We start from the raw sequence: 27500 nt of genomic DNA, 5'->3' as shown, positions 1-27500 counted from the left end.
TCAATGTTCTATCTCTCTAGAACACAGCTTTTTCTCAAACAATCAGCTGAAGGAGAAAAGTGTGTGTGTGTGTGTGTGTGTGTGTGTGTGTGTGTGTGTCATTGTCAGTCAGTGGGTTCATTGCCCTGAGGTTGCTTTCTAAACCCCCCCCCCCCCCCCCTCAACACTCATCCCCTCGGCCAGTAATCCCCACCCACCCACCCACCCATTGTCTGGAGGTAGTTTTAGTATCTCTCCGTTTTGACGTCTTGAACGCAGCAGCCCCCCCCCCTTCTCTCTGCTCGACCACCCAGTGCGCCTGCGCGCTGCTGACTCGCGGTAATCCTCTGTTTGGGGGGAGATCGCCTCTGCCGCCGCTGCACTTACCGGAGAGGGAGAATGAAAGGACGAGAAAAATAGAAATATAACATGACATGAAAACAACCGGAGACGTTCAGTGGGCCTTGGGAACGAGCCTCTGCTGCGGAACCGGGAGTCGGGTTATTTCTGAAGGGACGACCGGACCGGACCGGGCCGATAAACGAAGTCACCGAGGAGGATCAGCGTCATAAAAACAGCAGAATATCGAGACGAGCGCACGGGAATGGACCCAGGCGAAGGAGCGGAGTGGATGTTTGCGTCTGAGATGAAATAATTGCGGATGAGGGGAGATTATAATAATAATCATTATTACCGTTCAGCCGACGTTGGAGTGAGGCGCTGAAAAAACTGTCTGACTGCTCCAAACCTCCCAGGCTTGTTCTCGTAATAATAATTCACAATTCGAGGACATGGCAGCTGTGGCTCTGTCGCTAATATCATTTTCTCACGCGTTTTGCCTTTTTTTAATGTAGGCTTATGTGTGTTACTTATAGGTCTAGCCTACATGGAATAACTTTGAAGCAGCCGAACCCCCAAGATGATGTGCCGAGACCTGTCGTGATCCAAACATGTTATGGTCAACATCATTGGTGTTAAAAGACACTCACCGCGAATGCTTTATTCATGCTTAGGGTTTCCGATTCATTCAACTATTTAAATAAGCTGAAGTGATCATGATATGACATGTGTGTAGCTGTGGGTGTGTTGGTGTGTTCCGTGGTAGTTCCCAGCCGCTAGTTTTGCATAAGGAGAGTGCGTCTCCGGGTGACATGTCGGTACACGCCCGGTAGCTCGGTAGCTTCAAGCCTTTCCGCTGCAGGTGGCTGAACGGTTCAACCGGAGCCCCCCGCCGACCTCCGACCCACCGTGATCAGACGGACATCCATCTGCGTGATACGGGATACTCAAGACATCGGAGACCGGGGGTCCTCTCTCCCGGTTCATACAGTTCCCGGTTCCCGCAGACCGAGGCGTATAGCACGGTTTTATCCCGGGAACAGTTTTTTCTCGGCGGATAGAAATTAAGAATTTGAGGCTGAGCACCGAGAAGAGACCCTTTATTTCCAATCTGTGCCGTTTACACGAACTGTCCCCTCTCTCTCTCTCTCTCCCCCCTCCCTCTAAACACCTTTCCCTTTTCGCTGTCCGGCTGCTTTCACGGTTTCCATTCCCAAGTTCAAGTTTGTTTTGGTTATTTCGTCGGAGAGAGAGGTAATCCGCTATGGAAATCCGCTCGATTCTATAGCCTGGCGGGTGTGTAAAAAAACAGTGTGGGTTTTGTTCGTTACCCCCCTAATCCTTCCATATCTCGGGGAGTTTTTTTTTTTTTTTCAAGATGAAGTTTGAGCCGCGGAGAAAGGCAGCGAGGAGACTTTAGCGGTGTTTAACGGAACAGCTGCAGACAGAGTGTCCGGGGATGAAAGATGAGACGACGCTAGACTCGCTCCAGAGTTGCAGTGTCCTGCCCAGAACTGTCTACACACACACACACACACACACACACACACACACACACATACACACACACACTCCACGCATACTTTGGACGACTAAGGCATGAGTCAAGGGCACTCAGTCGAGGGTGTGTTTAGTAAGCGCTTTTCTGATGCTTGTGAAGTCAGATTAGATGAAGAACACAGTGTTGTATTGTGTTGGTGGCAAGAGTGAGAAGGTTACCCAGTGCAGTGTTCCAGTCAGAAAGACACTGTCTGACAGAAGCCAGCCACTCGGTTATCCAGGTGTTGAGTTCGTCCTCTTGAACGCTGGAAGGACCAGGAATATTAAAAGGAATGAACTTCAGACAGTGACTGTTGTCTTCTCTCTCAGTCATGTGTTTGGCACGCTGTTGTGACACTTTGAGGTGGGCCACAGAACTTTAGAGACGGAGGACCCATTCATCTCTCTCTCTGTGTGTCCCCCCCCCCCCTCCTGATCTGCCTGACCTTTGACCTCCTGAGGACCCCCTATTTCCCCCCCCCCCCCCCCACCTGACTGTGAGGGAGAGCTGGCCTGAGGATGCCCCCCCCAGAGAGGCCCAGTGCAGGTGGACCAGTGAGAGGGTGTGGAGAGGAGCAGTCCCAGAAGCGTCTGCTAGCCTCCACCAACACCTGAGAGGACAACACAACACAAAGCCTTTTTTTTTGGGGTCTATTGAGTCGTTTCGCTATCATGGAATTAGCGCTAGCTCGTTCGCTAGCTCGGGGCGGCCAATTACAATAAGAGTTGACGACTTCCTGTTCCTCCTGTTCCTCACCGGTGGTGCGGACGCCTTAGGCCACTCCTCCTCCACCGCGGCCCTCGTTCCCCCTCCTCTGCCCCCCCCCCCCCCCCGGGTGTGACGTGTGTGGGGGGTCAGAGCCAGGACACCCAGCCCTCCTGGACCCCTCTACCCCCGGGGAGGACCTCCGTCCTGGGCTGGGATGGGGCTGCTGTGGGGTCTGACTCTCTGGAGGTGTGGCGTCGTGATTGACGATTCATGATCAGGGTCTGAACCCCCCCCCTCCCCTAGACTGTCAGCCTCGGACTGAGCACGCTCAGACAGAAGCCACACCCCCGCCCCCCCCCCCCCCCCCGAACTCACTACCCCAAGGCCAGCCGGTCCGTAGTGGTAGACTGTGATTGGACGAGACTCCTCGCAGGGGCCTATCGCCGTGGCGATGGGTAGCTCCGCCTCGTCTCTGACGGCGGAGACAGAGTCAGACCATGGGTTCCGCAGTGCCCAGTACCCCCCGTCGCCCCCTGTGGGCTGGCTGAGGAACAGCCACAGCAGCCCCGTCTGGGGGACCACCTTCCTGGCCGCAAGGCAGCCGCCGGCCCCCCTGGCCCACCGCGAACGCAGGTAAGAACAGCCACACCCACCCCTGGGTCTCATACAGTAGGCCACGCCCACCCCTGGGTCTCATACCCACGCCCACCCCTGGGTCTCATACAGTAGGCCACGCCCACCCCTGGGTCTCATACAGTAGGCCACGCCCACACCTGGGTCTCATACAGTAGGCCACGCCCACCCCTGGGTCTCATACAGTAGGCCACGCCCACCCCTGGGTCTCATACAGTAGGCCACGCCCACCCCTGGGTCTCATACAGTAGGCCACAGAGGCCTCATCCCTCTCTCCTCTCTCTTCTTCTCTCTCCTTTAATTTCTCTCCTCTCCTCTCAGTCCATCCTCAGGGAGTGGGGGTGTATGGTGACTCTGACCCAGAGAAATCTGACACCTACCGCTGCCACACACACGCACACCTTACTGCACTACACACACACACACACACACACACACACCCATACCTTACTGTAACCTAGGTCAATGTAATCCTTTCATATTCACTAACTGTAGCAGGGGAGGCTGGTGGAGGTAGAAATCAGAGGACGTTGTGTTTGATACCATTCCTTATTCCATCCATGCATTAGAAAGAGCCTCCCCTGGTCTACCCCCGCCAGCCTCCCCTGGTCTACCTCGCCCAGCCTCCTTGCACGATGCATTCCTCCAAGTCGGACTAGATACTAGATTCATTTTCATCAGCTGACCTTATCATACTTGCATTACGGCTCTGTATCAAATCTCTGTATCATAACTCCCCAAATCTAGTTAAGCTGTATCAGAGCACTCCTCCCCCACCCCCCCCACCCCCACAGCACTGCACACTACAAGACAGTAGGGAGGAACTGCCAGATAACACCCCCCCCCCCCCCCCGCCCCCCCACCACCCTCCCTAACTCTGACCGTGATGTGAACTCCTCCTGGGTGGCTTGGTGAACTCTGCTGAATTTCATTACAGAAAGTTTCTCCTTCCTTCACTCCCTCGCTCCCTTCCCTCCCTCCCTACAGTTGAAGCTGTAACTGACACCTATCCCATTCCTGCTAGATCTGCGGACTCTCCGAAAATCTGAACTTGAGTGTTAAAATTCATGTTGTTAGTTCTTTGCGTATTAGTTGATTCTGATGCGCTGAGTGGGAAACGCATGTCGCTGATTGGCTGACGTAGTGGTGATGCCCTGGTCTGGGTCCCAGACCTCTGCTGATGAGGGTTCTAACTGAACGGATTACGGTGCCAGACTTCGGCCGGCTGGGCGGCGTTGACCTCTGACCCCTGAGAAGCGTGCCGTACGCTAGCAGATGGCCCCTCCTCCCTGACCGACCCACCATCTTTAACCCAGATGGAGATTATCACACCTCCAAGGATTTCCCTCTCTCCCTCTCTCTCTCTCTGTCTCTCTCTCTCTGAGCTGTAGAGCCTGCGTAACAGTGATAGAGCTTGGTTAGGGGAGGCCCGGTCATGTTCAGGAAAAGAAGAGAAATCTTACCAGCATCAATCTGAGGGAAGAAAGGCCTTCTTCCTGTTCTTTGTTGAAAGAGCGTGTCCGTCTGTCTGTCCGTCCTGACAGGATGAAAGCGCGGCTGGTTCGCCCCGAAGCTACAGTCTCTCAAGGCTGCGTTCGTGAATTCGCTCTGGAATCTGATCAGCACTCATGGAATGCCTCTTGTCCAATCAAATTACTTGGTCCCTTTATGACGTTGAACCCAGTGTGCGCTCCGGCGCTCTCAGAGCGAATTTACGAACGCAGCCTCAGACAGTAAGAGTGTTTATTGTCAGTGAAACGAGAGGATGTTCTGGCTCTGAATGACGGCCCCGTGCGGTTCGACCCTCCTCCAGCCAGAACCGCTCCACATGGTTCTCCAACAAGGACCACCATAGAGACCAGGGAGGCTGGGGGAGGTACAAATCGGAGGATGGGCTCGGTGTAATGCATGGGACGTATCAGGAATTGTATCAAACACAGTGAATTCAGCGTTTTTAGCGGTGGTATTTTTTCCGCATTTTGTCATGAATAAATGTGGGAGGGGTTTTGGTGATGCAGTCCAGCGCCACGCTGGTCTAACCTCCTGGGACAACCGTTGGAGTGGGTCTGGGTGGGAGTGGGTCTGTGTGGTCCAGATGCTGCTGGTCCCAGACCTGGCCCTCGCCCACCACAGACGTGTGCGTGCGTGACGTCTGTGGAAAGCAGAGGCCAAGAAGCCCCCCCCCCCCCCCCCCAATTAGCAGCCCCAGCAGCGCGGGGCTCAGCAGTGCAGCAGTGGTCCCGAGGGTTGGTGGTTCAAGTCCAGGTCGTACGAGGACTGTTCCTGTTAGGTTGGGCTGAAGGAAGGGCTTGTCTTCGTTAGTAGGAGTGTGTAAGCATGTGTGTGTTTCAAGTTTCATTGTTACATCACATTACATGTGTAAGAGAGTAAAAGCGCAAAGAAAAATAAGGCAATAAGGCAAGATAAGTCTAATAAGAAGTAAAATAATTACTTTTTATTTATTTATGTAATAAATACTTTTTTTTTAAAGTATTGCACTCGGTGGCAGTGGGTGTAAGAGGTAGTATTGAGTAAAGTGTGTGCGTATGTGCACGTCATCCAGTGAACTCCTGTGTCGTTGTGGTAGTAGACCCTCTTCCGCTCTGTGTGCATGTGCATCCCCATAGCAACAAGCCTCTGTCTCCGTCGCCAATCAGACTTCAGCCTCAGTTAGCTGAGCTCTCTCTCTCTCTCTCTCACTCTCTCTCACTCTCACTCTCTCTCACTCTTTCTCTCTCACTCTCTCTCACTCACTCACTCACTCTCACTCACTCACTCTCTCTCTCCCTCTCTCTTTGTCTCTGTCACACACACACACACACACACACACACACACACACACACACACACATACACACCCTGGTCACAGCACAGCTCTTAGAAGCAATGTTCAGTGGTGCTTAGCGCTCTGTTTCTCTCTCTCTCTCACACACACACACACACACACACACACACTCACACACACACACACACACACACACTCTCTTTCTCTTTCTCTTTCTCTCTCTCTCTCTCTTTCTCTGTGTCTCTGCTGAGTGTAACAAGGTTAGGCAGGCCTAGCTGGGCTGTGACAGAGCATGAAACCCAGAAACAACACTGCAGGGAGCAGTGTAAACCTTCCCCCTCATCTACACACTTTACATCCTCAATGGACTGTGTGTGTGTGTGTGTGTGTGTGTGTGTGTGTGTGTGTGTGTGTGTGTGTGTGTGTAACACACTGTCCCCTCTCTCCCCCTCTCTCTGTTCATCCTTCTCTCTCTCTCTCTCTCTCTCTCTCTCTCTCTCTCTGGGAACAGGTAGCTCTACCCAACCTTAACCCTTCACCCTGCTTCCTGCCCCAACCTTAACCCTTCACCCTGCTTCCTGCCCCAACCTTAACCCTTCACCCTGCCCCAACCTTAACCCTTCCCTCTGCTTCCTGCCCCAACCTTAACCCTTCACTCTGCTTCCTGCCCCAACCTTAACCCTTCACTCTGCTTCCTGCCCCAACCTTAACCCTTCACTCTGCTTCCTGCTTCCTGCCTCAACCTTAACCCTTCCCTCTGCTTCCTGCTTCCTGCCCCAACCTTAACCCTTCACCCTGCTTCCTGCCCCAACCTTAACCCTTGACCCTGCTTCCTGCCCCAACCGTAACCCTTCACTCTGCTTCCTGCTTCCTGCCCCAACCTTAACCCTTCACTCTGCTTCCTGCCCCAACCTTAACCCTTCACTCTGCTTCCTGCTTCCTGCCTCAACCTTAACCCTTCCCTCTGCTTCCTGCTTCCTGCCCCAACCTTAACCCTTCACCCTGCTTCCTGCCCCAACCTTAACCCTTCACCCTGCCCCAACCTTAACCCTTCACCCTGCTTCCTGCCCCAACCTTAACCCTTGACCCTGCTTCCTGCCCCAACCTTAACCCTTCACTCTGCTTCCTGCCCCAACCTTAACCCTTCACTCTGCTTCCTGCCCCAACCTTAACCCTTCACTCTGCTTCCTGCTTCCTGCCCCAACCTTAACCCTTCACTCTGCTTCCTGCCCCAACCTTAACCCTTCACTCTGCTTCCTGCCCCAACCTTAACCCTTCACTCTGCTTCCTGCTCCAACCTTAACCCTTCACTCTGCTTCCTGCCTATTACGGCTTGCAGGAGGTTGCCTAGTAACAGTGTTGTATTATGTGCTGTTCCAGTAATGCAGCAGGCCTAATTGCTTGCTGTAATTAAAGGAGTTAAGCGGTGTGTGTGTTCTGGGATTGGTGTGTGGGACGTGGGGGGAATTCCCCCAAGCCCCTGCCTGCACCAATAAAACGCTTGGAAACCCTTCTGGGTCTTACCTGGTTAAATACAGGTTAATTCAGATGACGCCCCGACATCATTATGGGGGAGAGGGGGTGTATTGAGAGAGAAGGTAGAGAGAGAAGGGGGGAGGAGAGTGTGTGCTAGCGTGATGGATGCTAGCTAGGGATGCTCCGATTTATCGGCCACCGATTTAAATCGGCCGATTTCACTCCAAATGACTCGATCGGTAAAAATGGCCGATCGCAAAAAACGATCTTTTTTTTTTTTTTTTTTTCCCTGGGGAAGACAGATAACTGAACAGAAAACATAGGAGGACGTAACAGTATGTAAACCATGAAGGCCACGTTTATGATGTCTTTTATACAGCCATATCGACTGACTTGGGCTTCAGGCCCTAACTGGGTGATAGGCCAGACTTTTACTATGCCATAAAAATGGGTCTGCGTTTGCTTGGTGCCTAATGGATCAAAACTTTTGTCTAAAAAGCAAAAAATATGTAGGCTATCCAGTCAGTAGGCCTACAGTTATGTATTTTTTAAAAAATCGGTATCGGTATCGGTATCGGTTGATCTTGAGGAAAAAAATCGGTGATCGGTATCGGCCCCAAAAATCCAGATCGGAGCATCCCTAATGCTAGCATGTAGCATGGCTCCATACCACTGACTGGTTTAGGGCCTACTGGGGCTATAGCCTGAGAGGCTAACAGGCTAACAGCGTCTCTGTCTGAAAGGCTAACAGGCTAACAACATGTCTGCCTAACAGGCTAACAGCCTCTCTTCCTGACAGGCTAACAGGCTCTCTGTCTGACAGGCTAACAGGCTAACAGCCTCTCTTTCTAATAGGCTAACAGGCTAACAGCCTCTCGTTCTGACTGGCTAAAATCCTCTCTGACAGGCTAACAGCATCTCTGTCTGACAGGCTAACAGCATCTCTGTCTGACAGGCTAACAGGCTAACAGCCTCTCTCTCACTTCTCAATTGTTTCGGTGTAAACAAGTCATGTAGGGACCTGTCACTCACCAAGTGAACACAACAGAGTTAACACACACGCACACACACAGGCACGTGCACACACACACACACACACACACACACGCGCTCACACCCAGGCACGCACACACGCAGACTACACAACTTGACAGATGCACACATGTACAGAGACACAAAGAGACACACACACACACACACTCGCTCCACTCATTCACAGTGTACTTTTTGTGTGAGTGATGCACCTCTGTGTTTGTATTTCCACCATCTCTATGATATGATTCTACTGATCTGATCTTCTGCTGATTATCTGATCTGATCTTCTGCTGATCTTCTACTTCTGTGTTGCAAAGCGGTGCTTAGATGTGACCTGGCCTTAAGACTGTACAGTGTTGCTGCCTCTAAGATTCCACAGTGTTGCTGCCTCTAAGACTGCACAGTGTTGCTGCCTCTAAGACTGTACAGTGTTGCTGCCTCTAAGACTGCACAGTGTTGCTGCCTCTAAGACTGTACAGTGTTGCTGCCTCTAAGACTGTACAGTGCTGCTGCCTCTAAGACTGTACAGTGCTGCTGCCTCTAAGACTGTACAGTGTTGCTGCCTCTAAGACTGTACAGTGTTGCTGCCTCTAAGACTGTACAGTGTTGCTGCCTCTAAGACTGTACAGTGCTGCTGCCTCTAAGACTGTACAGTGCTGCTGCCTCTAAGACTGTACAGTGTTGCTGCCTCTAAGACTGTACAGTGTTGCTGCCTCTAAGACTGTACAGTGTTGCTGCCTCTAAGACTGTACAGTGCTGCTGCCTCTAAGACTGTACAGTGTTGCTGCCTCTAAGACTGCACAGTGTTGCTGCCTCTAAGACTGTACAGTGTTGCTGCCTCTAAGACTGTACAGTGCTGCTGCCTCTAAAGTGGGGTACACACATAAGGATTTTCTAAATCTTAACCTATTTCTTATCTGAGACAGACCCCACACATGAAGATAAAAAATCTTGGATTGAACAGCCTTGATCGTATTGTGTGTGGTGTGCGCCGATTTTCCCATTTCAGCACCCCACAGACATAAAGATTATCTTTACGACAGACTCCAGACTTTCTCGAGTCTCGTTCCCCACGCCAGAAATCTCGCGTGAGCCCATCCTTTTAATATTGCCTTTAAATTACAAAATAATTAAATTAAGATTATATAATGATTAAAGCACTTTGAGCCGCAACGTTTGCAGGAAAAGCGCTGTACAAATAAAGTTATTATTATTATTATTATCTAACGTAGTACCCTGACTGACCTGTACGAGGCAACCATGGCAAATAAAGTGCCGAATAACGAAAAGATGAAGTCAGCTCGCTTCTTGATTGGCTACATTCCATCCACGTCATAGTCGGACTCGAGCAGGGTTGCTAGATGGGAATGACATTTTCCACCCTAACCACAGTCTAAATCCGCTAATTCCACCCAAAAAAAACAGAGTCCATCTGGCAACCCTATGATTTTTGGTCGTAAGTATTGAACACATTTGACATTTACGATTGCCGGCCACGACCATTTTCCGAGCAGGTTGTCGGGAGAGATTGACTCTTAACACACCTCACACCACAGGATTTTGTTATAGGAAAATCTTTAGAGCCATCTGATAATCGGGCGTTTTCTGTCTTGGAAGGGGGAAAATCGGCCAGATAATCCTTATGTGTGTACCGCGCTTAAGACTGCACAGTGCTGCTGCCTCTAAGATTGTACAGTGCTGCTGCCTCTAAGACTCCACAGTGCTGCTGCCTCTAAGACTGTACAGTGCTGCTCTTCCGTTTCCATCTCCTCTTCTTCCTCCTCCTCTTCCTCCACCCCCCCTTGGTTCTGTGGGCTGTAACCCAGTCAGACAGTTTCCTCTGTTTAAAGATTCAGGCGTCAGCACGGCAACTGTCTCCCCCGGTGACAGATCCACCCGTCAATCAAATATGAGTCCCGCTCCTGAAATATTCACCCAGGAGCCCAAGCTAGGGTCACCCGCTTGGCTGGGGCTTCCACACACACACACACACACACACACACACACACACACACACACACACAGAGACCACACACACACACACACGCGCACACACACACACACTACCCTTGAGCTAGATAGTCTGAAATGCATATCTGATGAACTCTCACAGACGGCAACCGATTGTTTCTAAGTTGAGCTCCTGACTTCATCAGCAGACAAACAGGTCACAGACAGGCAGGTCACAGACAGACAGACAGGTCACAGACAGGTCACAGACAGACATAGGTAACAGTCACAGACAGACATAGGTAACAGACAGACATAGGTAACAGACACAGACAGACAGACAGGTCACAGACAGCCGGGCCACAGATGCAGTGTGTAGTTGTGTTAAACAGATGTGACCGCTGCTCCTATATACGCCTGTAGATGTGTAGATGTGTAGTTGTAGGCGTAGCACCACATTGGCCATGTTACAGCAGACAACGCTCCCTGCTGCTGTCAGCTGATCTGTGTGAAATCAGGCCTCAGTCTCTCTCTCTCTTTTTGAGGCTCTCTATGGCCCCCGGGACACATGTTGAAAAGCCCTCTGTTGTGTGTGTGTGTGTGTGTGTGTGTGTGTGTGTGTGTGTGTGTGTGTGTGTTCATGTCTCTAGTGGTCGCCTGCTATCACTTAGCCCATTGTCCAACAGCTCCAGTTTGTTATCCTGAAAACTGTGGCTTCCTCTCCTCCCCTCCTCTCCTCCCCTCCTCTCCTCCTCCAGAGTGAGTGAGTGTCTGTGTGTCTCATGACCATAGCCTCCCTGTCACCAGAGCCTGTGGGTCATGTGACTGTGGGTCATGTGTAGGGGTGGGACGATTAGAAAATGTCATGTCACGATTATCGTGGGCAAAATAATCGCGATCCACGATATTATCGCGAGAATTTAAAAAAAAAAAAAAAAAAAAAACTTTTTTTTAGAATGCCAATAAAACACACTGTAATCACTTTAACTTAGATTTTGTTGTATTTTTATTGAATCATGTTAATAACATTAACATCATTTTAAAAACATCTTGACAAAAAAAAAATCTTTAATAAAATCTTAAATAAGGTAATGATAAATTATAAGGTATCACTGCATAAATAAAGGAAAAAAATACTGTCAAACAAAACTTGAACACTGACACTTTTCTGTCATCAAACTGAGTGCTAGCCTTGTGGCTTAGAGACTTGAAAGCTTCAAGATAGGTTAAAGTGCAAAAATGTCAACAAAATGTTCACTTTTTCTGCCTTTAGCTGTGCTCGGAGAGGTGTGAGTATGTGCCCACTGGCACTAAACACTCTCTCTGAAGGAACACTAGTTGCAGGTATGCATAGAAGCCTGCGTGCAACCCTGGAAAGGTGAGGCAATGGACACGGGGCCGATGCAGCCATGGTGAGAAGGCTAGCATACGTTAGTGACTGACTGACAAGGCTGACTTGACAGTCACGTTACCCATGCAGGCTGAACAATCGCGCGAGACAAATTTCTGTGAGGATATTCGCGCGCGGCTCATGTGAGAAATCTCAATTATATTACTATTTATTTATAACATACGATTATTACATCCTCCCTCTCGCCAGTTTGGGGCAACATAGACTTCTCCCCTGGTGCCACGGATAGGGGTTTCAAGCGGTGGGACAGCAAAGGGATGGTTACTATCGGACATTTATATGATACGGAAATACTACTTTCATTTGACCAATTATGTAAGAAATATGACCTACCACGAAATGAGTTTTTCAGATACCTTCAGATACGAAGTTTTTTAAATAGCCAAAAAGACACTGGCCTCTGTCACCAACCCTCTCCGCTGGAGGAGATAGTCTCTGCTGGAAAGACGAGAGGCATTCTGGGGCTTGGGTATAGAGCACTTTCGAAATATGATAAAGGCAAACCTGCATTTACGCCCAAAGACTGGAATAATGACCTGAACATTAATACTGATGCAGCAACTTGGTCACTAATATGGCAATCGGCAAACGACATCTCAATCTGTAATAGGACGAAGGAAACGCAATTTAGACTACTACAACGTTTGCAGATTACTCCCCAACTTAGACATACAATGGATCATAACAAATCGGAAATGTGTACAAAGTGTATTACCGAGGTTGGGAGCTTTGTTCATTGTGTTTGGACTTGTAGATATATAGATGATTACTGGAAAGGCATAGTGGATAAAATTAATCTAATTCTAGATGTTACATTGGATAAGGACCCCATGTGTCTATTGTTTGGGTTGCCAGACAAACAACTTAAAAGTATGCATTCCAAAAGACTTCTGTGTATCCTCACTTTTTGTGCAAGGAAAAATATATTGCTGAAATGGATAGACTGCAAACCGCCTACAATAGCTGGATGGCACAAGGTAATTTTTGATATGATTCCTATGGAATATCTGACATAAGTGTAAGATAAAGACATTCTATAAGATTTGGTCTCCGTTCTTAGATTATATTGGTACCAGACTGGCTGCCATTGTAATGAAAGGTTTGGTGGATTACACTCAAGAAAGTACACAAGACTAATGTGTAACAGATCTACAATGTATGGGTCACAATATTATTTACTGTGCTGGTGTTGTGCTGCCGCTGTGTTTAGGACTGTAAGACATGGATGCTGTCCATGGAGGACGGAGGATGGGGGTGATCCCCCCATATATTATGGCATTTGTTGTCATTTTCTTTTCTGTTTATTTCTGATATGTGACATGGCCTCCTCCCCCCCTGTTTTTTTGTTTTTGTTTTGTTTTGTTTGTCTTTGTTTTTTGTTTGTAAAAAAAAAGAGAAAGAAAATTTTCTGTTATTGTTTATGGACAATGTACTGCATAACAAAGTGCAAAACTAGTTTTCTACTATTAATGGGACAATAACCTCCCCCACGGATACTAGTTGTTGTTGTTATGTCCTGTTGTGTACATGTCTCTGTGAAACTCAATAAAAATATTAACAACAAAAAAACACATAGGTCACATACATTAATACATACAATAAAAACAGACAGATCAAATCATGATACAGGTGATGGTACTCCTGCTGGGCATTGCTGCCTGACGCACCTCCAACAGTGCCTTTAGAACAGGTGTGCTGTGACACCTCACTGAACACCTATGTGGGCCTAACTGGGTCATCAGCTGGGGACCACCAGTCAGACAAAGCAGTGTTTATAAAATGTAGTGCCTATTTAAAAAGTCCAGTCATTTAAAAATAATTTTTAAAAAAAAAAAAAAAAAAAAAAAAACGATTATGACGATTATTCAACTAATTAAAATTCTCCACGATAAAGTTATCGCGGGTGTTTTTATCGCGATTAACGATAAACACGATAATCGTCCCATCCCTAGTCATGTGACTGTAGTGTCAGGGTGACACTCAGCCCTGTCAGGAGGACGGAAGAGAGGAGGGACATTCTCCTTGTTAGGGTGAGAGAGACAGACAGGTAGGCAGGCAGAGAGACAGGCAGGCAGGCAGACAGACAGACAGGTAGAGAGACAAACAGGCAGAGAGACAGGCAGGCAGACAGTCAGGCAGGGAGGCAGCCAGACAGTCAGAGAGGCAGACAGTCCGACAGGCAAGCAGGCAGGCAGGCACAGACAGTCAGAGAGACAGACAGACAGGCAGGCAGGCAGAGAGACAGGCAGGCAGGCAGACAGGCAGGCAGACGGACGAACGGACGGACGGACAGGCAGGGGAGTGAAAGGGAGGAGACTTTCAGACTTTCAGCTGAGGCTTTTTTCTGAGCAGGGCAATAATCTCCCGCAGGAAGTGATGTGTTGAACAGAGCCTACAGGAAGCATCAAGGGCAGGGCTGCCGACTGTGTCTGGACCCACAGTGAGATCACATCTCCTGGGTCACGTCTCCTGGGTCACATCTCCTGGACTCTTTCTCACAAATGTCTCACAAATTCAACTGTCAGAATACAGAGAAGGAGCAAAGGTAGAGGCCAGCGGATGTAGAAATCGGAGGACGGGCTCATTGTAATGCACATGTGTTTGATACCATTCCTGATTCCCTTTCCATGCATTACAATGAGCCCGTCCTCCAATTTCTACCTATCCCAGCCTCGCCTGGTGGAGCGTATCTCCATAGTGATGAGAGTTCTAGGGGCGTGTTCCAGCCTGCAGTGGAAACACTCATTCACACCACACCTATCACTGTCGCCCTGGGCTCTGTCTTAGCGGAGGAAGATGAAGTCGTGTTCTCTGTGTGTTCTCTGTGTGTGTGTGTGTGTGCGTGTGTGTGTGTGTGTGTGTGTGTGTGTGTGTGTGCGTGTGTGTTGTCCTCCATGGACCTTCTGCCAAACTGCTGGTGCCTGACTCATTTAAGCAGCATGGATCTAAAAGGGATGGCCTGGTTTGTGACAATCTTCCTCAACTACATGCAAACACCAATCATATGCTAACACTAACCCAGGCCAGCTAACTCTAACCCTGGCTAGCTAACTCTAACCCTGGCTAACTCTAACCCTGGCTAACTCTAACCCGGGCTAACTCTAACCCTAAGTGACAGAGGGGCAGAGTGCTCCGTCTGTCCTGATATAGGACAGCCCTGTAGCGTAGCGTCTGCTGGCTAGGTCGCCCCAGTGCTCTACTTTAGATCATTTAGACTGTGTGGACTGACGGTCGATAATGTTGTATGTTTGTCTCTCAGGTTTTTCACTTTCGATTGATCTGTCTACTGGCTGACTATTCATACTCTGTGCTTCAATTCATACTGAATTTTGAGCCAGCCTCCCAGCCTCTCAGCCTCTCAGCCTCCCAGCCTCAGCCTCTCATCCTCAGCCTCTCAGCCTCTCAGCCTCCCAGCCTCAGCCTCTCATCCTCAGCCTCCCAGCCCCCCAGCGTCCGAGCCCCTGAGCCTCCCAGCCCCAACCGCTTAACCTCCCAGCCCCAGCCTCTTAGCCTCTTAGCCTCCCAGCCTCCCAGCCGCTCAGCCCCACTGCCTCCCAGCCCCACAGCCTCCCAGCCTCTCAGCCTCCCAGCCTCTCAGCCTCCCAGCCTCTCAGCCGCTCAACCTCCCAGCCCAAGCTCGGATCAAGCCCAGTGTGGTATGGATCTCCTGCATTATTAACTAGCCAGCTCTGATAATACTGGGACCGGGACAGGAACTGCACACCACAGCCACAGCTAACCTGCCACAGTGGAACCCATGAGGAGAGCTCTCAGCCCCCGGGACATAGGATAACCTTTACCCTACTGAGCTAGCTAGCCAGTTAATTAACCCCAATGTGTATAGATTAGGCCTCCTAGGCCTATGGATTTGCATTAGCCTGCTCAGCTAGCCTGCAGCCTAGCGTGTATAGATTAGGCTTCATAGAGCGATGGTTTAGCATTAGGCTAATTAGCGTGCGGCATGTTGACGATTTAGATGTCTAAACTGCGGCGTGTGTCTGTGATTGACAGCTCGTGACGTCCTTCAGAGCTTTAGAAACCGGAGGCAGGACGGTGACGAGGCGTCTTTACAGAACGGGAGGAGAACGGAAACATCGCTAGAACGTTTGACCCACGGCGGCTAGCACGCTAAAGGTCATTTCTAGCGAGCGTGTGCGTTTCCTGTTCTCCACGTTTCCTGGCAACCCTGCGAAGGAAGAGACCGCCCGCCCCCCCCCCCCTCTCCGACAGTTAGAGAACGGAAGGATGTGATTGGTCGATCGGCGAGAGAGAGAGCGGAGATGCCTCCGTCAGCGTTGTGAGAGATGATTCATAAGCTCACATCAGAGGAGGAGAGAGCTCCGTCACATGACGGAGGCTCCAGGCTCTGTGCCTCAGACAAAAGGATCTCTCCAACTCAATGACACATTTACTCATTCAATGTGTGTTTTTCTTTTTTTTTCTGTCTTTCTTTCTTTCATGGTGAACACAAAGAATCTGGAGACTGACTCTCTCGTCCCTGGTGGTGTTCCTTTGTATCTGACTTAGTCGTCCCCTGGGGGGAGGGGGCGGGAGGAGGAGGAAGAGGAGGATGGGGGGCGGGGAGAGAGAGGGGAGCATGAGGAGGAGGCCTTACTCTGAGACTGTGTCACCAGTTTTGATCTCTTTGTTGTTCTCAGACAACAACAGAAACCAGGAGAATCTACAACCTTTCTCTCTCTCTCTCTCTCTTCTCTCTCCTGCAGTGTAAAGGATGGAATTGTCAATTTGAGAAGCGGGAGGCCGATCCAGCTTGGTGTGTGTTGATCCAGCTTGGTGTGTGTCGCTCCCTCTGCTCTCCAAACACTTAGAGGGGTGTCGCTGCACTGTGTTGGGCTGGCTGGTGGGGAAGGGGAGGCCAAGAGCCGATGTCGACCGAGAAATGAGTTACGGGAAGGGGGGGTGGGGGGGGGCTGGGGGGATGACAGTGATTCAAATGCGTCCTTCCACCGAGTAATCATTGATCTAACATGATTGGTTAGGCCAGAGCGAGTCTCTCTCGCTGCGTGACTCTCACCAGTCCAGTCACATCAGATCAGTGATCTCTGGGGCAGGGGCGGAAGAATGCAGTCTGATGTGTCCTCCTTTCCTCCTCCTCCTCTCCTCCTTTCGCCCCTCTCCTCCTGTGTCTCTATCCATCTGTACGTCTACAGACAGACACTCTACCCACACACACATCCTGAGTCTGGGGAGGGGAAGGGAGGGGAGAGGAGGGGAGGGAAGGTGATTCAGACTGAACTGGAGGAATCAGGATGAGGTTCTACAGAATAACAGATAGTTGGATTTCCGGTTTCCAGTTTCCTGTGGGTGCATGTCCCTTCCGCTCCATCTCCAGGACACGGACGCTATCTCGGCACGCTGCCCCTCCATGGCCAAGTCCTCTGTTGTAGGCTGGAGTGAGTGTTCGGCGCCGGCCGCTTGGCCAGGCTAGGGAAGGCGCCACAATGTCCCCGGTGGCCAAGGAGGGTAGTGCACCAGCGTCATGTACCCTTCCCCCTGCCCCCTGCCCCCTGGCCCCTGCTCTAAGATCTACTACTAGTCGCTTGGCGCCAGCCTCCGTGCCAGGGTGAGGTAGACAGCACACTGCCCCCGGTGGTGGAGGAGGGTAGTGTCTGTGTGCTCCAGGCTCCATGCCAGGCTGGGGAAGGCAGCTCCAATGACTGTCTCACAGAGGCCAGCCAGGGGATGCCCAGGGCTCGCCTCACTGGGTCTCACTCACACCAGAACCAGAACCCTAGAACCTGGGCCTTAGCCAGCTAGTTGGGTCTCATACTCACCCTAAGCCTGATTAGCTACAGCAGCTTCCCTCCCTCCCTCCCTCCCTCTACCAGACCTCTTCCTAAGGTCCTGTTAGGGCGCTCTGGTTCACTAACATGCTCGATGATTGGTTCTTTAGTGATTCTCTTAGCGATTGGTCGACAGTCAGGGATCCAACCTTGAGAGAGAGAGAGAGAGAGAGAGAGAGAGAGAGAGAGAGTGTGTGTGTGTGTGTGTGTGTGTGTGTGTGTGTGTGTGTTGTGTGTGTGTGTGTGTGTGTGTGTGTGTGTGATACTGACTTCTGGAGGAAAGGGATGGCCTTACACTGTCTCCCTTCTTAGAGCTCTCCTCTTGGCTCCCTGCCCAGGCCTGCCTGCCTCCCTTCTCTCCCTCCCTCCCTGCGACACACACAAGCTGAAGTGGCACTATTACATCAGCCAGCCTGAACACAGTGGAGGCTTGTGGAGGTAGACATCAGAGGACAGGGAGGCTGGTGGAGGTAGACATCAGAGGACAGGGAGGCTGGTGGCCAAGAACAGGAGGTGTGTGACTGTGTGTGTGTGTGTGTGTGTGTGTGTGTCCAGTCTGGAGGACTGAGTGACAGTTAATAACATGGCCTCAGAGGCCCTCCGTTACAGAGGTCTGTAAATAGGAGGTGTGTGTGTGTGCTAGGGGTGGGACGATTAGAAAATGTCATGTCACGATTATCGTGGGCAAAATAATCGCGATCCACGATATTATCGCGAGAATTTAAAAAAAAAAAAAAAAAAAAAAACTTTTTTTTAGAATGCCAATAAAACACACTGTAATCACTTTAACTTAGATTTTGTTGTATTTTTATTGAATCATGTTAATAACATTAACATCATTTTAAAAACAGCTTGACAAAAATAAAAATCTTTAATAAAATCTTAAATAAGGTAATGATAAATTATAAGGTATCACTGCATAAATAAAGGAAAAAAATACTGTCAAACAAAACTTGAACACTGACACTTTTCTGTCATCAAACTGAGTGCTAGCCTTGTGGCTTAGAGACTTGAAAGCTTCAAGATAGGTTAAAGTGCAAATGTGAGAAATTATATTACTATTTATTTATAACATACGATTATGACATCCTCCCTCTCGCCAGTTTGGGGCAACATAGACTTCTCCCCTGGTGCCACGGATAGGGGTTTCAAGCGGTGGGACAGCAAAGGGATGGTTACTATCGGACATTTATATGATACGGAAATACTACTTTCATTTGACCAATTATGTAAGAAATATGACCTACCACGAAATGAGTTTTTCAGATACCTTCAGATACGAAGTTTTTTAAATAGCCAAAAAGACACTGGCCTCTGTCACCAACCCTCTCCGCTGGAGGAGATAGTCTCTGCTGGAAAGACGAGAGGCATTCTGGGGCTTGGGTATAGAGCACTTTCGAAATATGATAAAGGCAAACCTGCATTTACGCCCAAAGACTGGAATAATGACCTGAACATTAATACTGATGAAGCAACTTGGTCACTAATATGGCAATCGGCAAACGACATCTCAATCTGTAATAGGACGAAGGAAACGCAATTTAGACTACTACAACGTTTGCAGATTACTCCCCAACTTAGACATAAAATGGATCATAACAAATCGGAAATGTGTACAAAGTGTATTACCGAGGTTGGGAGCTTTGTTCATTGTGTTTGGACTTGTAGATATATAGATGATTACTGGAAAGGTATAGTGGATAAAATTCATCTAATTCTAGATGTTACATTGGATAAGGACCCCATGTGTCTATTGTTTGGGTTCCCAGACAAACAACTTAAAAGTAGGCATTCCAAAAGACTTCTGTGTATCCTCACTTTTTGTGCAAGGAAAAATATATTGCTGAAATGGATAGACTGCAAACCTCCTACAATAGCTGGATGGCACAAGGTAATTTTTGATATGATTCCTATGGAATATCTGACATATAGGTCTAAGTGTAAGATAAAGACATTCTATAAGATTTGGTCTCCGTTCTTAGATTATATTGGTACCAGACTGGCTGCCATTGTAATGAAAGGTTTGGTGGATTACACTCAAGAAAGTACACAAGAATAATGTGTAACAGATCTACAAAGTATGTGTCACAATATTATTTACTGTGCTGGTGTTGTGCTGCCGCTGTGTTTAGGACTGTAAGACATGGATGCTGTCTCCGATGGGGGTGATCCCCCCATATATTATGGCATTTGTTGTGTCATTTTCTTTTCTGTTTATTTCTGATATGTGACATGGCCTCCTCCCCCCCCCTGTTTTTTTGTTTTTGTTTTGTTTTTAAACATTTTCTGTTTATGGACAATGTACTGCATAACAAAGTGCAAAACTAGTTTTCTACTATTAATGGGACAATAACCTCCCCCACGGATACTAGTTGTTGTTGTTATGTCCTGTTGTGTACATGTCTCTGTGAAACACTGTGAAATATTAACCCCAAAAAAAACACGCATAGGTCACATACATTAATACATACAATAAAAACAGACAGACAAAGCAGTGTTTATAAAAGGTAGTGCCTATTTAAAAAGTCCAGTCATTTAAAAATAATAATTCACCCCAAAAAAAAAAAAAAAAAAAAAAAAAACGATTATGACGATTATTCAACTAATTAAAATTCTCCACGATAAAGTTATCGCGGGTGTTTTTATCGCGATTAACGATAAACACGATAATCGTCCCATCCCTAGTGTGTGCGCACGTGCACGCTGTCTATGCTATGGGACAGTGAGTGTTTGAGCGACAGCGTTGGTAACTTCTAGCATTTGAGGGTTAAAACGATGCTAGCCACACACACACACACACACACACACACACACACACACACGCATGCAGTGTTTACCTAACCTTGGTGTGTGTTTAGTGTCGGTGGGGGGGGGGGTTGAGTTTCCTCTGTTCCCGAGGTTGTGTTACAGCGTAGGTGGAGCCTGATCTCTAATGCTTCCTGACACACAGAGCTGAGACGCCCTCACACTGCCCTGGGCTACACACACACACACACACACACGCACACACGCACCTACACACACACTGTAACACACACAAACGCAAGCGCGCACACACACAAACACTTTCACTCTGTCACTCTCTCTCACCACCTCCTCCGCAGCTCTGAGTGACCTCTCCCTTCACCTCAGGGACCTGGAGAGAGGGAGGGACGGAGGGGGAGGGAGGGACGGAGGGGGAGGGAGGGACGGAGGGAGAGGGAGGGAGCCAGGGAGCAGAAGAGAACGACAGAAAGAGAGAGAGAGAGAGAGGAAGGGAGGCAGGACCAGTGAAGTGCAGCAGACAGACACACTCTGTAGCAGGTGTCAGAGCTGTGGGCTGTCTCCTCTACAGGCTGGGTGATGTCATGGTAGATTATTGATGGGTACAGATGTGGCTGGACCAGAGAGTCCTGTAGTCTGCTAGAGAACATCCTGGCCAATGGGCCGCTCCGCTGGGCAGCGGAGCGTGGAGCTAGCTATTACCCCCCCCCCCTCTCCCTCCTCTCAACCCCCCTCCCCCTCTCTCTCTCTCCACTCTACCCCTCGCTGTGTCCATCTTCACACATGAGTGCCCAGAGTGACAGTGACATTTCTGGGGCTACTCAGACGACCCCCCCCCCGCCCCCCCAGGGATGTCCACTCAGGAGGTGGCCAACCACGAGTACAGCCCGGGAGGGGAGGGGACAGGACAGGACGAGAGGAGAGGGGACAGGACAGGACGAGAGGGGAGGGGACAGGACAGGACGAGAGGGGAGGGGAGGGAACAGGACAGGAGGGGAGGGAACAGGACGGGAGGGGAGGGGACAGGATGGGAGGGGAGGGGAGGGGACAGCACGGGAGTGGAGGGGACAGGAAGGGAGGGGACAGGAGAGGAGGGGACGGGAGAGGAGGGGACAGGAGAGGAGGGGACAGGACGGGAGTGGAGGGGACAGGGAGGGAGGGGAGGGGACAGGTTGGGAGTGGAGGGGAGAGGAGGGGACAGGACAAGAGGGGAGAAGAGTGTTAAGGGGCGTTACAGGGGCGGCTGTGGCGCTGGAGGTAGAGCCGGCGTCTAATAATCGCACGGTTGGCAAATCGGCAGTTCGAACCCCGGCTGGCCACATGTCGAGGTGTCCTTGGGCAAGACACTGAACCCCAAATTGCTCCCAATGAGCAGGCTGGTGCCTTGCATGGTAGCTTGCCGCCATTGGTGTGTGAATGTGTGTGTGAATGGGTGAATGAGACGCCATTGTGAAGCGCTTTGGAATTTAGGCCATTTACCATTTTATTTGATCATTTAGGTATCTCTCTTCTGAGATGGTTCATTCACTCACTACTCTGGTACAAGGGCAGTGTCCTCCCCTCCCCTCCCCTCTCCTCCCCTCCCCTCCCCTTTCCTCTCCTCTGATCTGTCTGCCTCCCTCTTGTCCTCCCTCCTTTCATCACAGGAGGAGAAGGATTTGCTACAATGTCCCCAGGATTCCACTGCACTGGCTAATCTCTCTACCTCTCTCTCCCCCACCCCCCTCTCCCCTTTCTCCAAATGCTTTCTATCATCTTCTTTCCTCTCCCTCCCTCTCTCTCTCTCTCTTGGTAGGTGTTAACTTTCGAGCCATGACTGATCCGACATTGTTGTTGTTGAGATGGTCAGAGACATATTACTGTTGATGTTTTGTCTGACTGCTGCTAATTAATCTCCCCCCTCTCTCCCTCTCCCTTCTTTAACCCCTCTCCACCCCCCTCACCTCTTTAGCCACTCCCACTCCCCGGGTTCGATGGCGGCGGTGGTGCGCAGGGGGGAGTGGTCGTGCGGCCGCTGCACCTTCCTGAACGCCGGCTCCGCCCCCCGCTGCTCCATCTGCGAGGCGCCGCGCCAGAAACCCGACCTGAACCGCATCCTGCGCCTGAGCAGCGGCGAGGAGCAGAGCCAGGCGCCGCCTCCGCGCTGGGCGTGCCCCCGCTGCACCCTGAACAACCCCCAGGGCTCCGGCGCCTGCTCCGTCTGCGGGTTCGGCCCCTCCCCCACGGAGACCCCCACGCCACCGCCAGGAGGAGCGGGCGCCACAGGAGCTACGCTCGTCACGGCCAACGGCCTCCTGCACCCCCCTCCGGACCCCCCCGCCCCGCTGGCGGCCCCCGTGGTGCCCCCCCCCGCCCTCGCCACCGCCACTGTCCTCCTGGAGCCCCGTGGGCGGGAGGGGCCGCCGCCCAAGGAGGAGGGGCTTAGGAGGTCGGAGAGCAACGGGGAAGTGGGGGGAGCGGGTCTTCACGGCGGTGAGGGGGTGGGACACCGCTCGGGGTGGGCGTGTCCCCGCTGCACGCTCCACAACACCCCCATGGCGTTGTCGTGCTCGGCGTGCGGCGGCCCCCGCAAGCTGTCGCTGCCCAAGATCCCCCCGGAGTCGCTGGTGGTCCCCGAGGTGCGGACCCCCGTGTCGGGGTTCCCCGTCTCCGCCAACGCCCACCCCCCGCTCCTCATCGACCTGACGGACGACGACGACTCCTCCCCTCTGGTCCTGCTCCCCACCGCCGCCACGGCCCCCCCCAGCGAGCCCCAGGACCCGCCCCCTCCTCCCCCCCACCACCACCACGCCTCCCCCTCCTCCTCCTCCTCCTCCCCCTTCACGGCCTCCTTCTCCTCCCTCCAGAACAACCCCGTCCCCCGCAGTCGCAGGGAGGTGCCCCCCCCGGGACGGCACCCCAACCCCAACAACAGCAACGCCCCCAGCCCCACCTCCCCCTCGGCCGCTCCCCCCCAGCCCTGTCCGCCCCTGCGGCCCCCCAAGCCCAAACACGCCCAGCCCCAGGAGCCCCCTCCCTCCTCTTCCTCCTCCTCCTTCCCCAGTAAGCGCCTCAGCATCCTGGAGGAGGAGGAGCCGCCCCACGCCCCCTCCTGGAAGTGCCCCGCCTGCTCCCTGGCCAACCCGGGGGGTTCGTCTAAGTGCGAGTCGTGCCGTGCGTCGCGGGGCGGCGGGGGTCTGTCTGCGGTGGCGGGGGGGGGTTCGGGCGGGGGGGGCGGGGACGTGATCGACCTGGTGGGGTGCGAGAGCGTGCGGTTCACCCCCGCCAGCCCCTCCAGCCCTGACTTCAGCACCTGGCCCTGCTCCAAGTGTACCCTCCGCAACCCCACGGGGGCGCCCAAGTGCTCGGCCTGCGGCGCCTCCAAGCTGCACGGCTTCCAGGAGGCCACGCCCACCACCACACCACGCTGCCTGCACTGCGGCCTCCCCGGCCCCGCCCTCTGCGCCTGCTCCTCCTCCTCCTCCTCGGGTCACAAGGCGCGGAAGCAGGCGCGCGTCTACCCTTCCTCCTCCAACACAAACACTTCCTCCTCCTCCACCTCCTCTTCCTCCTCCACCTCCTCTTCCTCCTGCTCGTCCGCGTCGGAGAAGCAGTGGGCGTGTCCGGCGTGCACGCTGCTGAACGACGTGAAGGCGGGCCACTGCGCGGCGTGCCACACCCCCCAGCAGTACCTGACGCTGCGGCGCGGGGCGGCCGCGCCCCTGAAGAGGCGGGAGAGCATGCACGTGGACGCACGGCGCCGCAACGACGAGGGAGAGGCCAAGGAACTCTGGGAGAACATCACCACCTTCTGTAAAGAGGTACGGACACACACACACACACACACACACACACACTCACACACTCATTCACACACACACACAGACACACGCACGCACCCACGCACACACACTCACACTCACACACACACACACACACACACACACACACACACACACACACACACACACACAGACACACACACGAACCCACGCACACACACAGAACCTTGGTCCAGAACCTTGGTTGCTATCCTAGTGGTATGGTGTGGTCCAGGTCATTACATTACTGTAGACGTCTGTATACACAGCAATGCGAAAGTGGTTCTTGGCTCTAGACCAGCCAAGACATAGACAATAAGACAAATGGACAGGAGTCACAGGACACAATTTAGCAGTACAAATAGTGAAAAATAAAATAGTACAGAAATGTCATGAGTATTGCACTCGGTGTAAGAAGTAATATTGAGTTAAGTGACTGTGTGCTTAAGGGTAGGTAGTCCATGTGCTTAGGGATAATAGTCATTTGTCTTCAGTAGGCTTGTTTATGAGCCTGATGGCCTGGGGGAAGTAGCTGTTGGTTAGCCTCTGACTCTTGGCCCTGAGGCTCCGGAAGACGTTTGAACAGACTGTGGTTGGGGTGGCTGAGATATTTGATTATCCTCTGGGCTTTGCTGACACACCGTTTGTTGGAAATATCCTGGCTGGAGAGAAGATCACATGCCCTCGGCTGTCCGCCCCCCCTCCGCAGCGCTTTGCAGTTGAGGACAGTGCAGCTGTCGTGCCAGGAAGTGATGCACCCAGTCAGAATGCTCTCATAGGGCTTTCACACCGGCAAAGAACCGTGCCGGTTCGCGTTCGCGTTCGGAAACCTCTGAACCTTGGTGCTGTCTGGCGAACGAGCCCGCGTTCATACCAGTGTAACCTGAACCATCCGCGTCATCAACGCTGGGTGAAATCGGGGCGGGATAAACAAAACAATTCACAACTAGATGGCAGCTACTTCACTGGAAAAGAGGATAATATCTTCCACTACTACAGTATCTGAAATACACACAATTTTCTGTGAAACAAAACAAAAGACACTTTCTATATGCGTTCTTTGACTAATCAGCTGCTCCATTACTGGAATAGAAATGGCTTACGAAATTCGCGTTCGCGCATGTCCGCGCGCGTGTGCGTGTGTGTGTTTGCTGAGCATGTGAGGAAGATAGAGAGAATAATGACACTTTTGATATTGTTTTTGATCACTAATGATTAGATTTAGATTAGATTACATTTTGTCTACTTCCTCCTTGCTGGTCTCTGCAGCCTAGAATAGGACACACCCACTGACGACGTGACTGTTCTACGTTTTGGTTCGCGCTTGAGAACCACTATTTTTGGGTGCCCGCTGCGAACCAACTTTTCAGGTTCCGAACCAATTGAGCTTCGGTCTGAACGCGCCGGCCGGTTCCAGACTTGGTTCGCGAACGCGAACCGGCACGGTTCTTTGCCGGTGTGAAAGCCCTAACAGTGGTGCCTCTGTAGAAGGCCTGCAGGATCTTGGGCCCAATGCTGAACTTCTTCAGCCGCCTGAGGTGAAAGAGGCACTGCTGTGCCTTTTTCACCACGTGTTTGGTATGCTCGTCCCAAGTGAAGTCGTCGGAGATGTGGACGCCGAGGAACTTAAAACTGCGGACCCGTTTGATAGTGATGGGGTCCTGTTCCTGAAGTCCACCACCAGCTCCTTGGTCTTGTCAGTGTTGAGAGAGAAGTTGTTGGCTGTACTGAGCCAGGCGGTTGACCTTTCTCCTGTAGGCTGTGTCATCGCTGTCAGTGATCAGGCCAATCACTGTCGTGTCGTCAGCGAATTTAATCACTGAGTTGGAGCCGTGCGTCCGACAGGCAGTCCAGGATCCAGTCGTATAGGCCGGGGTTAAGGCCTAGGTCTCTGAGCTGGGTGTCGAGCCTGGAAGGGACAATGGTGTTGAATTCTACTGTAGTCTACAAACAGCATCCTCACATAGGAGCTCCTCTTGTCCAGGTGGGTAAGGACGGAGTTAAGTGCTGTGGCAATGGTGTCGTCGGTGGATCTGTTTTGCCAATAGGCAAATTGGTGAGGGTCCAGGGTGGGTGGTAACCTGCAGCAGATGTGGGCCTTGACATGCCTCTCAAAGCCTTTGCTCACGAAGGGAGTGAGAGCAACAGGGCGCCAGTCATTTAGGCATGATACCTTGTTCCTTTTCGGCACAGGGACAATGGTGGATGACTTGAAGCAGGAGGGGACTATTCCTGTAGAGAGGGAGAGGTTGAATACATCCGTGAACACACCAGCCAGCTGCACCGCGCACGCTTGGATCACCCGGCCGGGGATACCGTCTGGCTCGGCCGTCTTGAGGATGTTGACGCACCGGAACAACGTCTGCTTTGGTGATGACCAGAGCGCTGGCTGTGGTGCCTGTGGTGTAATGGTGCCCTCTCAGCTAGGTTGGTGTTGGTGTTCTCAAAGCGGGCGTAGACAGTATTCAGCTCGCCCGGGAGAGAGGCAGCTACGCTAGTTGCGCAGCTAGGTCTCCCTTTGAAGGCTGAAGTCGTGTGCAGCCCCTGCCACATGCTGCGTGAGTCATTGCTACATAGCTGTGACTCTCTCTTTCCGCTGTATTCCCATTTGGCTTCTTTAATCACTCTGCAGAGGTCATAGCAGGCTTTCTTACCATTTGTACTGTCACCGGATTTGTCACTGGTAAGTGCAGCTGCACTATTAATCCACGGCTTCTGATTTGGATACAGCCATACTGTTTTTGTGGATACCATTGTATTCTGTTCTGAATAAACCCCATGACTCCTTGCATGCATGTCGTCATTTGAGTCATCAGACCAGCGCAGGGTCGTTCTCACGACAGCTGTGGCAATGTTCAGTTTGTGCTTGGAGGCAGGAGCAGGATGGAGGAGTGGTCAGATTTGCTGTTGAAACACTAAGAACTGGTTCGATATTTGGCACCGGGTCCGAACAGGCCCTCAAACTGCCTTGGTGTGGAAGGAGATTGTGTGGTCCAGGCCCTGTGCCCCGCCTGACCCCGTCTGCCCCGTCTACCTGCCCTGCCAACACACACTCATAGTCCTGGCTGCTGCTGTTCTTCCTGCTGCTGCTGCTGCTGCTGTTGTTGTTGTTTGTTTGTCCTGCGTTGGTTCGTTAGCAGAAGTCATCCAGCAAACGTTGGTCCTCCAGTTTTCACTCTCTGTTGTTCATCACAGAGAGAGAGAGGCAGAGAGACAGAGATTTTCACCCTGAAAAGTCTTTGCTGGATGTCACTGTTGTAGCTTGCTTGTTTTCTGT

The 27500-nt window shown here is 51.4% G+C and overlaps 1 protein-coding gene across 1 annotated transcript in view; it reads left to right on the top strand.

Annotated features, from left to right (window-relative positions):
- Positions 1-3017: 3017 nt before the first annotated feature.
- Positions 3018-27500, top strand: part of capn15 (calpain 15) — a gene marked incomplete at both ends in the record, with an annotated part of 40421 nt that continues 15938 nt past the window's right edge. The window contains 2 exons of the mRNA XM_080551093.1: positions 3018-3199; positions 22375-24223. Coding sequence (XP_080407219.1) covers positions 3018-3199; positions 22375-24223 — 2031 coding nt within the window. The remainder of the gene's footprint in view (positions 3200-22374; positions 24224-27500) is intronic.

Source organism: Nansenia antarctica, assembly GCF_963989245.1.
Source record: "Nansenia antarctica genome assembly, contig: SCAFFOLD_303, whole genome shotgun sequence".
NCBI lineage: Eukaryota > Metazoa > Chordata > Actinopteri > Argentiniformes > Microstomatidae > Nansenia > Nansenia antarctica.
Note: the sequence above shows the minus strand (reverse complement) of the source record. Positions and strands in the feature narration are given on the sequence as shown.